This window comes from Barbatula barbatula (genome assembly GCF_947034865.1).
Source record: "Barbatula barbatula genome assembly, chromosome: 3".
Lineage (NCBI taxonomy): Eukaryota > Metazoa > Chordata > Actinopteri > Cypriniformes > Nemacheilidae > Barbatula > Barbatula barbatula.
In genome coordinates this window covers 10441865-10458466 of record NC_136764.1, presented here as the reverse complement: position 1 = coordinate 10458466, position 16602 = coordinate 10441865, and the positions used below count along the sequence as shown (strand labels likewise).

General features: G+C 38.8%; 1 protein-coding gene across 1 annotated transcript in view; it reads right to left on the bottom strand.

Moving 5' to 3' along the window:
* Positions 1-808: 808 nt before the first annotated feature.
* Positions 809-16602, bottom strand: part of adcy8 (adenylate cyclase 8 (brain)) — a 33412-nt gene continuing 17618 nt past the window's right edge. The window contains exons 8-17 of the mRNA XM_079451394.1: positions 11034-11134; positions 10589-10790; positions 10328-10417; positions 9018-9190; positions 8222-8303; positions 5512-5670; positions 2348-2494; positions 2149-2241; positions 1892-2006; positions 809-1419 (exon numbers count right to left, since the gene is read on the bottom strand). Of these exons, the coding sequence (XP_079307520.1) occupies positions 935-1419; positions 1892-2006; positions 2149-2241; positions 2348-2494; positions 5512-5670; positions 8222-8303; positions 9018-9190; positions 10328-10417; positions 10589-10790; positions 11034-11134 (1647 nt within the window). The 3' untranslated portion in view covers positions 809-934. The remainder of the gene's footprint in view (positions 1420-1891; positions 2007-2148; positions 2242-2347; positions 2495-5511; positions 5671-8221; positions 8304-9017; positions 9191-10327; positions 10418-10588; positions 10791-11033; positions 11135-16602) is intronic.

The window sequence follows — 16602 nt, the reverse complement described above, 5'->3', positions numbered from 1 at the left end:
AACAGTCGGAAGCGGTCTGTCGGGCCGACGGGATGGAGAGTTTCCATGGTGATGACACCTACGTAAGAAGAGTGGGAAGAAGCAAAAAAAACGTCAATCAAACCAGTCGAAGCTGTAAAATAGCTAACAATACTAATAAACGATGCCATTTCATTTATTATCTTATTTACTGTTATTAATCTCATATAATTGCACAAACTCACCCTACAATAGATTCCTTCAAACACACACTTTGCGTTTTTATTCAATTGACTGCTGAAGGATGGCGAACGTCAATATGAAGTCAACATCGCCCTCTAAAGGACCTTTAACTGTTTGAATGGTGCTCTGGATCAGCTCCGTGCTCTTCAGGTTTAGTTCTGTGCTGTGATAAACGTCCAAATGATACTGTATCAGAAATTAGTTGATTTGTTGAGACCTCTTCTGAAACTACAGAAGAGAAACATGAAATATATGAGAAGCAGTCTTCATATGCTTTCCCCTTATACGTCTCAATGCTGTCTAGAAATACATGATTTTTTTACCATGGATTGTGCAGTGCTGTTTCTACGGTCCCTACAAAATAATACACCTTGCTTTAAAGAAATTATACAATTTAAAGGGATAGGATACAACTTAAAGGGATAGTTCACACAAATATGTAAATTCTGTCATCATTCCGTTGCGTTTAGCAGAACAAAGAAATCTATACAGGTCTGGAACAACATTAGGGTGAGTAAATGATGACAGAATGTTTTGGGTGTACTCTCCCTTTAAAATGCATAAGGGCATTCTGGATAACATTCAAAAAGAAGCTCAGACTCTTATAAAAAATTAAACCCCTTTATTGTTTCTCAAATACAAAAGAAATACAAAAAGAAACACAGACAGCAATAGACACTCGGTCTGAAGTACAGCTCAGTCTTTTGGTTAAGTAGTCTTTCTCTCCATTCCTCTAGGCAAGCTCGCTTTTGTCCGTCACCTCGGTGTGACTATTATCAGAACCGCCCGGCGCCAGCAGAGTTCTGCGGTTGTAGTGGCCCTTCATGATGCCTGAGTTGTTGTTTTCATTAAGAATTTGTTTCTGTTTCTGGCGGTTGAGGGACTGCACCAGGCCGAGCACCACAGCGGCGAGCGAGTACTGGCCCGTGAGCTTCCGTGGCTGTAGGATGAGCGGGTTGGGCTGCACGCGGCCCAGCAGAAAGTGCGTGCGGATCTTTCCTTCCTGCTCGCTGATGCCCTTCACGTAGATCTCGCCGCGGTACTCGAAGGCGAAGCCACGCTCGTTAAGGATGGCGTAGGTCTCTTCTGGGAGCTGGATCTTACCGCTGAGACCCGTGCTGTCCATGCGACTTGCCAGATTTACAGTTTTCCCCCAAATATCATACTGCGGCTTTTTAGCGCCAATCACTCCAGCCACCACTGAGCCATGTGCCATACCTGAGAAAGAGAGAGAGAGAGATCAGTAAATGTCAAACATTTAATACAACACAAAAGTTGAATTCTGCAGGTAAAAATGTACATTTAGTGATACAGTATGTGTAAACTTTTCTGGACAGACATTTAATGAGCACTGTGATAGAATATGGTTCTGCAGAAGCTTCATTTGTTTATACATTTTTTTAAATGTTATTAAACATGTTACTGTTATCATACAAACAATTGACTCCAAAAAACTGACCATGCACTAGAGTGATGAAAGTAAAGTATTTCTTTAAATACAAATAATTTTTATAAAAAATGTTTTAATAATTCAAATAACTTTTAGCTTTGAATCCTTTTTATGGAAGTGCCTATGTGAAAGTGAATAAAAGGCATGCATAAAAAAGTGGGCGGCCCCTGCTGTGCCATATTGTCACCAATACTATTATCTGTGTTTCTGAATATTCTGTATTCAAATAATTTGACTTACCGATTCTGAGTTGGAAGTTGTTAAAAGAATGTTTGTTGATCTCCTGAATGCTCTCATTCAGAGCGAGGGCGAAATCTGCCAGCGCACACAGATGCCCCCATTTGTCTTCACATTGCTATGGGAACACACACGTGTAGAAAAATTTATTCACACCGCAATCTATTTTTACACATTTACACAAATGAACAGGACGGCGTCAAGCAAACCATAATAATGCATGAATTATTTGTTTTTGTGTATGTACATGCATTTCATACTTGTTTTTCTGGAGACAATCCTGACACGGCCATGTATGTGCTACCGATGGTCTTTATCTTCTCTATGTCTTGAAATCTCTCCTCCCCGAGCAGCTGTAAAAGAAGAGAGAGAATCTTTAAATAAGCTACATATGTAACATTAAAATTGAATTAGCAATCGACTATATGTTTGTGTCTGTGCAAGTTATAGCATTCAGACCTCATCAAAATCAGCGATGATCTCGTTCAGCAGCCGCAAACACTCCACGCCCTGATTATTCATCTCCGTCTGCGAGTAAAAATCAGCAAAGCCTGGGATGGAGGCGAACATCACTCCGACAGTGTCGTACGACTGAGAGTACAGCTCCTATGGACAGAGATCACACATTAGAAACTTCTTTGAACTCTTTGAGGTCACTATGACACCCTGCAAAGATTGAAATAAGGGTTGTAGCTTGAAATCAACACTTGCACACACACAAGTTCTTGAGTTAAACAAATTTCTGTTCAACAAGTCTGGGCTATTATTGCTTTACATGTGTTGACTTTTCTGAACTCATCACTAGAGGGCGGTATTGCTTTATAACTAAAATTCTAAATTTGATTCAAAAACGGAAGGCAGAAGGGATGTGTCTGGGTTTTCAAATAGCTGATGTCTGTATTTCACAGTAATTTCCGAAACAGCTTCTTTAGTGTACTTGAAGAGTTACGTGGAATTTGATTTTGCTTTGTTAAAACACAACATCCAGTATATTTCGGCTTAAAAACAGCAATGTCAAAAAGGCCACAGAATATATTTTTTGCCACTAGAGGTCGCACAACGCACATTTAAAACAATGACAATGGTGTAGCTTGAATGAATGTTATACTGAATAAACTGACAATTTTCTCTGGATTTAAATATTATTTGAAACATTAAGGACAATAAACGTAAACAAATGAACTAAACACAATGCTAGTTTTATGAACTAAATATATAACACAATGCTAGTTTTTGTTATAACAAGTGCAGGCATTCTCAACCTTCTATAAAGATGGACAAAAACAAACCTGATTTTTTAAAAATGTATTTCAATGCTCATTTTTGTGGCCGGCTCTAGGCATGGGCAGAATAAAACAGCAGAAAATTGCAGTATTTACTATTGGCTGAAAGCAACATCACTCTTCACTCACATTGCGGCTTTAGTTTTTTACAGAGAAGCAAGCTACAGTTCACGCTACAGGTGGAAGCAAAATAGTATGCAAAGGAATTTTAGGCGAACTGCACGCTTGCTTTGAGAATGTTATAAACAGCATGAATTGTGCAGTAAAATCTGATTTATTTATTATAACAGGAGTTTTTGTTGTGTTATTATGTGCTGTTAACAAACAGCTATTATTTGCTTGCAATATATAGACTAGATTTTAACTTTTTTAATAGCTTCAGAAATAAATAAAATAAAAAATCAAACACCCCAAATCATGATGCAGAAGCGAAATACTGTGCAAAAGAGTTTAGTTTAGGCGTGCTGCGCGCTCACTGATCTCAGAAACCCCTTGTGGACCATGGCCCCCATGTTAAGAACCACTTTAGAGAATCTTAAGCGTCATATGTCGCATTAAAATTTCATTGCACTTTAACTTAATGTAAATGGCTTAACTTTTTTTTATAAAAGTCCCATACCTTTTTCTTTATAAAAAAAATAAATAAATTACTAACCTCACTATTCTTAGCTTTTTATACTGTGCTAGGCTTTAATGGACTAGTTTGATGCACTTATGCATTTTGTTGTTATAATTGCTTCCAATGTTTCCTCATCTGTAAGTCGCTTTGGATAAAAGCGTCTGCTAAATGACTAAATGTAAATGTCTATACGAGCTTAAAGGAACACATTTCATATTTGGTTTGTGTGATACAAATCAACGTCTGATGCAACAGGAATAGACCTTACTGTGTGATGTAAAAGTGCGGTCACCTTTCACAATTTATCCTTATCTCAATTATTTATCTGAGTAGTTGTGTGATTCTGGAGAGTAGATGGTTAAAAGACTTCTACAGGGGATTCAAGTATTTGAAAACAAAATCCGATACCAAACTGATATGCCTCACCGATGCATGATGCCATCACTGTGTGCCAATACTTTAGAATGACTGTACATATCATGCGTCAAGAAAATGTACACAACAGGTAACATTACGCTAAGTAAGTGTTAGTCACTGATGGAAACTACTGCAGTGCCCTTTAGAACAGGCAGGTTTATGTGAGCAAGACAGCGTGTGTGTGCGTGTATGAGAGAGATGGAGGGATCATTTTCTCATCATCATTACAGCAGGGTGACGTAAATTACAGCTTCACACACTCCAGAACAGACACACACAAACTTAGTGTCACCAGTTAAGTCATGCCTCAATAGTCCACCTGATAATAAATGAATGGAATAATTAAAGCAACTCAATACGCACACACAAAGGCTTAATGGATGCTTTCTCTATCCTTGAGTTATACAGCTCTATCCTTGAGCCTCCCTATTGTCTTATTGAGTGACAGCGGAACATTCCAGATACAAACAGTCACGCGCGCACAAACACACACGCACACACACACACACACAAACACACACACACACAAAGTTCCCTTAATTACAAAAGAAAGGGAATAAAAGAAAGAAAAAGATAAAAGGAAAGAATAAATTAAAGGAAGGAACACAACTCAGTGATTCCTGACACCCGTAGGCACACAAAAACACAATCACAAGATAAAACATAAATGGCAAGGCATTCAAACAGATCAGCAATACTTGAGTGCATCTGTGAAGATCTTAAACCCACAAAATCCTGAACAGAAGCTACTTTGTCCGTCAGAGCATAAAGTCATCATGCTTGGGTCATCTTAGCTTCTTGTCTCTAGCTGTTACCAGCTTATTTTTTTATCTTAGAAGGGTATAAAGTGCCTACACAACACATGTAGACTCAATGAGTCTTATCTAATTGATATCTGAAAATGCTAGACTTCCACTGACTATGTTCAGCATTCAAACTGGTGATGTAACTGATGATGTCATTTCAAAAACCCTAAATTGCGACTGGTGTTGTTTTAAATATCTTGCATGCTGAATTGTGATTACTCTCAACATCATTGCATATAGTGAGCTAGCTGCCAAGGACGATTTACCACCTTGCAAGCACTGGTCCTTCCTTCAGGGAATGCAAATCCTGTTCTTATTTTATCATCTTTTATTATGAATTTATATAATGTCTATTTATGTTTCACATCATCTGAAGCCAAGCACCAACTTCTTTGGCGATAAAAATGGTTGACTGATATGCCAATAAAGACGTATAAAAGGAAAAGAGAGATGATTGATTTAAATTGTGAGACACCCCGATCCATTCCGTCTTTTTACCTCATTGTCTCTGTCTTTCTCCAGGAAGTGGCGCGCGACATGACTGGGGAGAATGTTCCGGAGCATGTTCTCGTTGTGTTCACGCAGCTCTCGCATCTCATTTATCTCTTCCTTCGCCTGAACACGCCACAGGAAGTCCAGACGAGCGGTATACTCAAGCTGAGAGCGACAGAGAGAGAAAGATTAACGCTAGTCAGAAAAAGAATTAAAAGCAGCACAAAACCAATGAAAATGAAGCAAAGGTTTTTAAAAAAAAAGAATCTAATAAAATTCAATAATACTACTCAGATAAATACCAACTACACGCTTAGCAAACATAATCCAGCCACTGGAAAAGGAAGGCAAACAAACAACCTGGCAACCAGATGAGGAAAGCATCTGTAGTTAATCAACCAGGTGCACTTTTTTTTTTACAGGTGAAGTGTGCATTTCATGGTAAAATACCTCCTCCTATCACAGTTTCATGTACAGAGGCAAAATAGGTTATCCGGAGGTTGATTTCTATGATCAAAACATTGTAAGTTGGATTGATAGCGAGGCTTTGACTGGGCCAATATAGGTTATTTACCTTCCTGTTTTACAGCTACTCCAGTATTTGTTTGGCTTTGAGAGCCACTAAAAGCATCATTGCAAGTCTTCCTAGAATTTTGCATCATGCATTTATTCATGTAAAGCAAATGCCCAGACCATACTGTAACAACATGACACAGCAACCGTACGAATGAATGAGATTGGAATATAAAGTGAATCTTGGTTTCGGATCCTGATCATGAAAACAGTTTTGTGGTTTAGTCTTTAACGTGCAACATCTGTTTTTTATCGCAGCTATCCTTCAGTTTCATAACATGAATAATGATCTCTAGACATCACATTAAAATAATAAACTTTTGAAACACAAGTGTCAACACAACTGTGAGTTTAATAAGGGTTAAGACTCTTTCCTCCAACACCATCTCAGCCTCCCTTCACCCTCCAAAAATCCTTTAAAAGTTTTCTCAACTGGCCCATTATTAGTACAGTATACTTTTTAAACTAAATAAAAAAGTGTACTCCAGTATTTGTTTGCCTTTGACGACCACTAAAAGCATTAGTGCCATTGTCTCTTTTCAAGATGCGCATCACAAGGCATATTAATAAACGTGACTTTAATAGCCCAAATTAACTGAGGCATAGTCCTGGTTTAGCCTTAGCCTTGTCTATGAAACCGGGCCTTAAAGTATGCCTAAAAGTATGAACTAAAGAAATAAAAAAATGATGTGAATGTTGTCCCGAGTAATATTAAAATCATACACTCAAATATACTACTAGTATTGATGTTAGTATACTTACTGCATAAAAGATCCAAAATATAATTGAACTTTAAGTACACTTAATAGGTGTTTGTGAAGGACAACATCCTCGACAGCCACTTATCATTCCCTATTTACTTTACTTGTACTGAGCAAAACACGGCTTCATTTTTTGCTAAACATGCCGCTGAAGATGCTGACATAATTCTCAAAACTATATTTCTTTTTTTCATACTCTGCTCAGCAAGCATTTTGATTCTTGTGTCTTGAACCTTCCCAGTAATTCTTGACACTAACAGCGAGTAAATGAGCATTGTCAGGGCCTGTGTCTGATGTCTCTGCTCAGTTAAGAACGCTTGCCTCCATCAGCTCTCTTCCAGCCCAACGGCTCCAACAAGATATCCCCTAATGAAGCAGTAACCCACGCACATCTGCATACATAAATATCCAGATTTAATTGGAACTCTTTCACAAAGGCGTCCAGATTGAAAAATTAATTTACTAACAGCCAGGGCATGATATAAGTGTTTGTGGATGTGTGTGTGTGTGTGTAGAAGAGTGAAAATATACATGTGTGTGTGAGCGTATGACTGAATATGGAGCGAAAGGTGATTTTATGAGGAGCAATTATGCAAGTGGCATGGACGGGGGTAAGATTGTCCGACTGATTATTAAAAACACATCAACTAGACTAACCTCCATTAACCTTCACACACACAGACACACACACAGACACAGTAGACAATGAAAGTAATGCATATCAATCAAATAACTTTTGAGAAAGTAATACTAATATGTTTAATAAGAATTTGCATCTTTAGAGGTTTGTTTTAAAATGTCTACTTCTGGATTTCAGAATCGACAGAGCGCTTGTTCACTCATACACACACAGCAGCAGACACACACTCATCCTCACCAAGATGAACATAAATAAGAAATGATCAAATTACTGTCCCACACACAGCAAATCACAAACTACAGGCCAAGTGAAGCCATTGGCACCGTCCGCCCAAATGACACACTGTTTCCATGGTTACCGGAGGGGTTGGGTTGCCCTGAGTTTTTTGCTGCAAACTGATTCAATAGACATCCAACACATGGCACAAAGTGAAAAGCAAAGCATTTTGGTCATGTGTGAGAAAAAGCCTCGAGCCTTTATCAGAGCGGTGTCAACGCCAACACAAACCCTTCTCTCGCTCGAATGGGCCCTAAGGCATCAAAGGCAACAATCAGCAGATTGAACTTAAAAAGCTTTTTTTTAACATGGAGTGCGTCAGAGAGCAGTGCTTTAATACTGACGGCGAGACCTTATGAAACGGCCAATAACTTGCCTCGGTTTCTTAGAAACGTGACATTATAAAAGAGTAAACGAGTGGCCCTTGAACCCTTCAGGTTTGTGTGTGTGTGTGTGTGTGTGTTACCTGTTGGCCATGGTAGAAGACGGCTAAAAGGAACATTGCCATGAGAAGCAGAGATGTTTCCTTGGTTCCCAGGAAGCTTTTGCTGTAACCAGGGTAACGAGAAAGAGAGGGTCATGAGGCTTGTGACACATTTAGAGAGTTCAGAAAGCAGGCAAATATGCGCCAAACGTGTGTCATAACCCTGATTATATAATCGCTGTGTTTTTTAAACACTTATAAAGTCTAGCATGAAAACTTTTCTGTTAATTAGACAGTAGCTCACTAAGGATTAAGGGTTTGGTTATGAATCAGGGGTTGAGGTTTAGTTCTTGTTATTGGTTTATGGGCGGTTTCCCAGACCAGGATTAGATTAATCCAGGACCAGGCTTTGTTAAAACATGAAAAAATAAAGAATAGCTTTACTTGTGTGCATATTGAATCACTGATAAACAGGTTTAATTTTTCAGTTTTTCTGAATTTTCTATTTGAAGGTACATTAAATTATAACAAAAAATTGCTTAATTCTGTGAACTGGTGACGTTTTTGCCAAATTCCAAATGAACAATCGGTCAAAATAACAAAACAAATCAGATTTTGAACATTGCAAATATAAAAGTTCACATTCACGAACATGTTTTGACATCTAGATCAGTTCAAAATGAATATACACTGGAACTAGTATGATTTTTTAAACTTCCCTCTTTCTTTGCATTCTCTCAAGCGTTTCACATTGCTGTTGGGCGACTTTGTCATTCCTTTGTCATTCTCTTGTTTAGGACTGTTGTATTTGGCTGAAGGTGAGAGTGTGTGGATGTACCTCTGATTGAGCGTGAGCGTGTCATAGCGGATGAATAACGGAGTGTAGAACGCCTCGGTCAGCACTGCGTAGATGGCGATCATGATCAAGAGAATGGCCAGTTTCAGAACTGAGTTTAGTCTCAGGAACACCGCGCAGGTCATCATCGCCAACACTCCAGTAAACACGAAATACTGTCAAAAAACAATAAACATTCAGTAAAAGCATTATTCCCCCTATATTCCCCAAACATTATTCCTATACTTCAAATTATGTTCCTTTAATGCAATATTGTAGATATTTAAAATAAAAGATCAAAACGAGAAACAATGCAGATTTATTTTTACAGTCTTCTTTGCTCATTAATAGCTGAGGGCACTGTATATAAATGTGTTCGTTTTGTGCCCAGGAACAGAATGTCCTTTAATCCTTGTATATAGTTTATGTATTTTGTTACCCAGCCAATGTTGGCAAGTCAAATGAACCCTCAATATGTAAAAAGGCATACAAATGATGTAAAAACACTACATTTTTTACTTTATCCCAGTAACAAGCAACAGAGAAAAATTATATTGCGAATATCATTTTAAAATCACATTTATGAAAAAAGGTGATTTTTTTAATGCACTTAAATCTATGACTTGCCTGAAAAAAATAACCTAATAAATATAAATGTCAGAGGATAAAATCATAATTTTTTTTATTTTAATGTCCACTGAAAACAGGTCACACAGATCCAAACACCCCACAAAGGTTAAGCAACTTCTGTGAACAACAATGCGCCAGTCATTTCATCCCAGATGCAAAACAATGAGGTATTCGGTTTTTTAAAGGGACCACGCACTATTTTTATTCAGTCAGTTTGATGCTGCAGTATTTATCCAATCATGAGTGTTGACACAGCAAATATGGATTTAGTGATGTACAGTGTGAAAGATCAGCTTACGAAAACCCAGGGTTATTTCTTAACCCCTGGTAAATTATAAGCAGTGTGAAATGTCAAACAGATAACCCAGGATTCTGTTTACCTGGGGTTAAGAATAACCCGGGGTTAACGATTTTAAGTGTGAAAAGCCCAATGCAGTGTTTAAAATGGCGGGCGTTTCTATGTAAAAACAAACAAAATAATGTTGAGGCATTTCTCAGTCCACAAACTATCCCAATACAGAGGACTTTCATTAACAGCAAAAGATTTTGTGACAATATGGCAGATGTCAACAATCGTTAAGATTGGTCAGTTATCTTTTCAGGGCTCTTTGAAGGGTCTATCAATCTTTTTGACAGGCTGACACACAAAATATGTTTGTGTGGGAGAAATGGAATAAACGTACCTCCGGGTAGAAGCAGATATCCGGGATTGAAGATGATGCATTAAACGTCTGGTTCCTGAACGAGTAAGATTTATCGAAATCACACCAAAGCTACAAAAAGAGAGAAAGAGAGGGCAAATGTTACACAATAGATTACATTTGAGAATTCAGCTTTATGAAGGACAGTAAAACTTTTCAAGAACTTTCAACATGAAGGTTGGTATAAGTCTTGAATTCCTGACGAACTTTAATATTTTATGTAACGTATAATATTTTGCCTACTATATTGATCATGGCTGCCAGGAAGTTGATGAGGATGGAGAGGAAGATGACGACGTTGCGTGCAGCGTACGTTTCGTTCACCCAACAACACGCCTTCCGCAAAACCAATGGCAAACACTTATAGTCTTCAGCCGTCGTCACGACAACGAGGCAACAGTGCAACAAGATGAGGACAGAGAACTGTATCACCATCGTGACCATCCTACAAATAAAACAGATCATATACGATAATGCTTGAAAAAAGTGAATCAAGTCATGTGGGCATATGCTGTGTGGTGCCGGTTGTAACTACGAATACAAGTTTGTTGTATTCCATGCAAAAAATAACAGCACACACTTTCCATAAATTAATCCACGACAATGAATTCTTAAAATAAACCAATACTGACACGTGTCCCCCTCAAGGTCAATGTTGAATGTGTGCATACGAATGTGAATGGTGTACCTTGCAGAGGGCAGTAAGCTTTGTATTCCGGTGATGAAGAAGAGAACGATAAAGGCACACACTAGATTAGACTTAAACACCTCATCTCTCATCTGGGAATACTGAAAAAGAAACGCACAGAGAAAAGTCAGACAGGGCAGGTGGCATACATATGTTTCAGACTAATCCTACAAGTTAGTCGCCAAAGCGTCTAAAAAGTCAGTTGCATAAAGCTTTGAAGAATGTACAATGTAATTTTGTCTGTGTTTCTTTAAACAGCTTGTTTATCGCGGCAGACTTCCTCCGACATTTTAGTCAGAGTTAACCAGACTAATTGTAAGACACAGTCTTGAATTAATTGCTATGTTTATGCAACTGGCCTCAGATATTCTTCATCACATGCCAATCACACTAAAGAAGCGATACTGTATAAGAGAGACAGACAGACAGACAAACTCCTAAACTCTCTAACTGTGAGGGTTAGTCAGAAGAGGTGTGAAGTCAGGGCTGGAGGCGGAAGGCAATAAACTCGAGCACAAAGCCAAGCAAGGGTCAACGGTCCACTCACGAGCACAAATGAGGTGAGAGTGAAATAAAATATTAAAAACAATTTGTATGTTCACAGAAATGATAACATGCATGAACGTTGAACATGAGTAATCTGAAGGTCTTTTAAAGGGCATGTTAATACTGTCAGCTAAACCACAGTTCATGAGGGATGCAGATTAAAACCAATTCATTTAGAGATCAATCCAATCAGGTGTGAATTCCCTCATTCACATTTGAGTCACTATGCTAAGTGTTGAATTGAAATCTTAATTGAATCGACGACCGTATTAAAGCCCAAGACGGAGAGAATCCATTTTGTCTGAGGAGTAATGAAAGTAAATCAGCGAAACTTTTGGGTTTCTGGATAGTCCAAGCTGGTTTAGATGATCGATCGAGAGGAAAACATTGTGAAGGTTAAGCTGTCGACCATCTTGGACCAGCAACCCAAAAACCAAGAGGGCACGACCTGTTTAGTTTTTCCACCAATATTTATCAAACAACTGTCTGTGTTCCAGGGAGTATCGATCGCTATTGTAGGCACATAATGCCCTTTAGTTTACTCATGACAACAACACTCTCTCCCCGCTTCTCCTGCACCTCCAAAACAATAGAAGAACTCAAATGTGAGAGCGACACAGCAGAGAAGAGAGAGTCAGGAATTAGGGTGGCTTGAAGAGGGGAGCAGGCTACCTTGTGCTCCAGAAGTGCTTCTCTAAAGGTGAGAGAGAAGGGGGAGATATGTTCTTGGCGGAGCTTGTCCACGCTGCGCAGGGCGATGGTGCTCTGCATGCGAGCGTTAATTTCCTGCGAGCCGGCGCGCACATGCAGGGCTTGAGCCAGGTGGTTGGGGAGCAGGTTAATAGAGTGACGTGTGAGCGCAGCCAGAGTCTACAGAGGAAAGCACATGCAGCGCCCATGAGTCCGACTGTGCGAGCGTGTGTGTATCTGTTCATCCAAACGACATGAGCGTACGTGAATCAAAGACATACAGAAAATGGATTGTGCGCACACACAAACAAACACAAATGCACGTTCACTGTTAATGTAAAATGTACAGTGCGGGTGATTGTCCTCAATGTGGTCTATGAACACTTTCGATTCGGATTCTATATGGATATCAAAACATGCATTATTTTATGATTTATTAAAGGTATAGTTCACCAAAAATGAATATTCTGTCGTCATTTACTCACTCCCACGTCATTTCCAACCTGTGTGACTTTCTTTCTTTTGAGGAACACAAAAGAAGATATTTTGAAGAACACATGGGGTCATTGACTTACACTGTATGGCCACCAACCAATGTGACATTACTCAAAATATCTTCTTTTGTGTTCCACAGAAGAAATAAAGCCATACAGGCTTTGAACAACACGATGGTGAATAAATGCTAAAATAATTTTCATTTTTGGGTGAACTTACCCACAGCCATAAATACATAATGTGATATAAGCATCGAATCCAGAAAAAAATGACTTATTTGCATAAAGCTGAGCACTTTTCAATGCTCTCACCGTATGCTCTGTTGTCAATACCACAATCACAAATGTGTATCCAAACAAAACTAAATAAAAACCAGCCACATGCCCATTACATGATTATTTTTGGCGCTGCAGATGCTCTGGACTGTAAGTAACAGGCTTTTCTTATAGCCTTAAGCTCAGGCAATGTTTTGGATTGGATGTTAAAAATCAGCACACCCATTAAAAAATAAATAATTTCCCTCGCCTTAAACCCGGAACGCATTTCCTATCAGCTATTTTAAGTATCACAAGTATGAGGCTAAGCTCTCCCTGCTAGAAAATCCACCTAGAACTATCTGCTCCTGGAGTTGTGGGTTGTGTTGTATTCATATTTAAAAGTAAAAATGTAATGGGCAGAGGTGGAACAACACACATTTCTCATGAAAGCGTGACTACAACTCAGTATCACATAAACAGGATCTGACACACTGGTTTGACTTTGTTTTGACTGTTGAGTGGGTCTTTAAAAGCGGAACATCTACGAGCACATATAATCCGCGAGCTGGATTCCCGTGGCCGCTGTGAATGGTGACTCATTCTAAAAAGTCTGGAGGAACATGACCTCTCACGTTAAAACATAATACACAGGAACATGACTTCTGACATAAAATATATATCATAATAAGGAAAAAAAGCATGTGGACACTGGTTGTCAAGCTGATAGGAAATGTCCAAAGAAAAGGTACTTTTAAAGGGATAGTTCACCCAAAAATGAAAGATCCGTCAACATTTACTCACCCTCATGTCATTTCAAACTTGTACATTTTCTTTATTCTGCAGAACACACAAGAAGATTTTCTGAAGAACAATGATAACCAGCCAACATCGGCCCCCATTTAGATCCATGTATGAACAGAAAACCACAGAGACGTTTGTCAAAATATCTTCTTTTGTGTCCCACTGAAGAAAGAGTTATGTACACGTTTTGAACGATATGAGAGTGAAATAAATGATAGAATTTGTATTTTAGGTCCCTTTAAACATAAGACAACAATAACATGTGCACAAACGCCACCTGATTTGGAAAACTACTAAATAATTTTTGGTGGCCCATGTTATGGACACCCCATTTATCAGAACTTAGAATTGTTCAATAATGTTTCAGTAATTTTTAGACGTGTATTCTGTACACTACATGTGCGTGCATCTACGTATTTGGTAAGTAAAGTAGGTATGACACTGCACTGAGTGTTCTGCAAAGTAAATGCGTCAAGTATTTTGTCATACTGTATGGGTGGAGTTTATGTCAATTTGTAATAGAGTACTTCTGTTGTTGACCCTGAAGTCTGATGGAGTGAGGTCACAGGACAGGTCAAGGATGCTGTGATGAAAGAGGAGAGATTGGTGTCTTTTCTGCCATGAGTAGTTCTGCTTTACCGTTGAGGGATTTTAATAGCCAAGACCTGCTTGTGATAAGATACGGTTTGTAGCTGTGTTGTCCTTAAATGGAACCTTCCTGAAATTCACATCATGAACACACCTACATACTGTAGTAGAAACTAAAAATATTTTCTCTCACATTCTACATGGTTCCTTGGTTTGGTATGACTTTTTTGGCTGTTCATGACGAACTGCTGACTTGAATAAAATATTGAAAAGACAAGGTCTCTCTCTCTCTCTAAGGATATGCTCTTTGTGTGTCTGTGAAGGAGTCTCCATGAAGTTTGGATCGAACATAAAAACACAATGACTGAAACACTTCATCAATTAACAAGAAGCACACGTTAGCAGAACACACATTCACTTAAGGATAAAATACACTACAAGACTTTTGCTCAGATTTCAAGTCTTATAAGTCTTTCTGAAACTTTGTGTATGATGTCTAGTTAAGAAATAAATCTGTTCAGATTTGAAAAGTCTTGTAGTGTATTCCAGCCATAAATCTCACAAAAAAATAAAGTTAATGTGTGTTTCCGTGTTTTTAGTGTGAGTTAAAGGATGTGTGTAGGTTTTTTGCACACACTTACTAGAAATACTTTTTGCACTTAAAATAAAGCTTAACACACTCAAGAACTAAAACTACATTTACAGTATTCACATACTCACTAAAACACACACGCGCACATGCACACACACACACACACGCTCTCTGTCTCTCTCTCTGCCTCACTCATTCACTATAACACATACCTGTCAACATATGGGTACCAAAATCCGGGAGACCCGTGATGGGGCAGGGGGGTGGGTTTGATTAGAACCGCTACCACCACTGGGCATGCACGGTTGATGTGGTTGCAGGGGTGTTGTGAAGGGCAAATAGGGCACCCCTCTGTTATAAATCTTTTTAAATCTAAACGTAACATGATTTAATTTTATGATTCTCATACTAGTGAAAATCAATATATTTATTCAGAACAATAATACAGACTGTCTAAGCACATTTTTGCCATAGATCTCAACGTCAGACATGAAGTACATCTAAACACAGCCTAAACAAGTATGAGCAGTTTGTCGGTTGGTTTAGTAGTTAGCAGAATTATTTTATCATTTATTTATATGGATGGATGGATTTACCATTGTTTGCATATTGCGGTTATCATTTAAAAGAACTGCCTATGGTCACAGTATGGGAAATATTGGAAATAAAATCTATATTACACATTTTTATTCAGAGTTGTCAGCAGAACACTACTTTTATAACACGTTTAGAAAGTGTAACAACAACAGCTAATGTGGTGTTAAAAGATGATGTTGGTTTCACTAGTTTAATAAGGCAAACTAACTTACAGTAGACCAAGAGCAAAAACAATATAATACCGACAGACAAACAGACAATACTACTTCAGTAGATCAAGCACTAGCTGTAATGTGACTCTACTGCATCTACATGTTAAAGCTCTGGATCTGTCTGTCTTCAGTGAGCGGACACAGACTGTGAGGAGAAATAACAAAATGGGAGGGTGGCGGGAGATGGGTCTAAAAAACGGGAGTGTTGACAGGTATGCTCAATAACACATCATTAAACACACACGTTGACTCTCACACAACTTTCGCACACTAGAAACACTCACCAAAACAGTCAATGAAACACACATTCGCTCACACACACTGGCTGCAATGCGTCACTGAGGACAAAAGCGGGGAGGCAGAGAAGAGAGGGAGAGGATGTGGGATGAAGGAGAAGAAAAGAACAGAGAATAAAAGAGGAAAGAGAGAGAGAGGAGGCATAAACAGAGCGTGAAGGGGAAAAAGAATCCGGTTGCTGCCTTCCAGACATTCCTGTTGTCATGGAGACGGCTCCTATAATCTTACATACACACATGATCACGTCAGCATACTTGTGTTTGAACACATCTAGAATACCTCAGACACACACACACGCGTCTGGTAAAGCTGAAAGCTTGTGCTCTCAGCTGATGTGTAATTGGCTGGTCGCTGTGCCAGTCATAGAGTGAGAGCTCTTTGATGTGTTAAGATGACTGCATGACAAAAGCAACAAAAGCGCCGCATTTATCAAAGACAACATTCCCTTATGTTAACCACGTCACCATAGCAACAGCCTGGCAACACGGCCCACA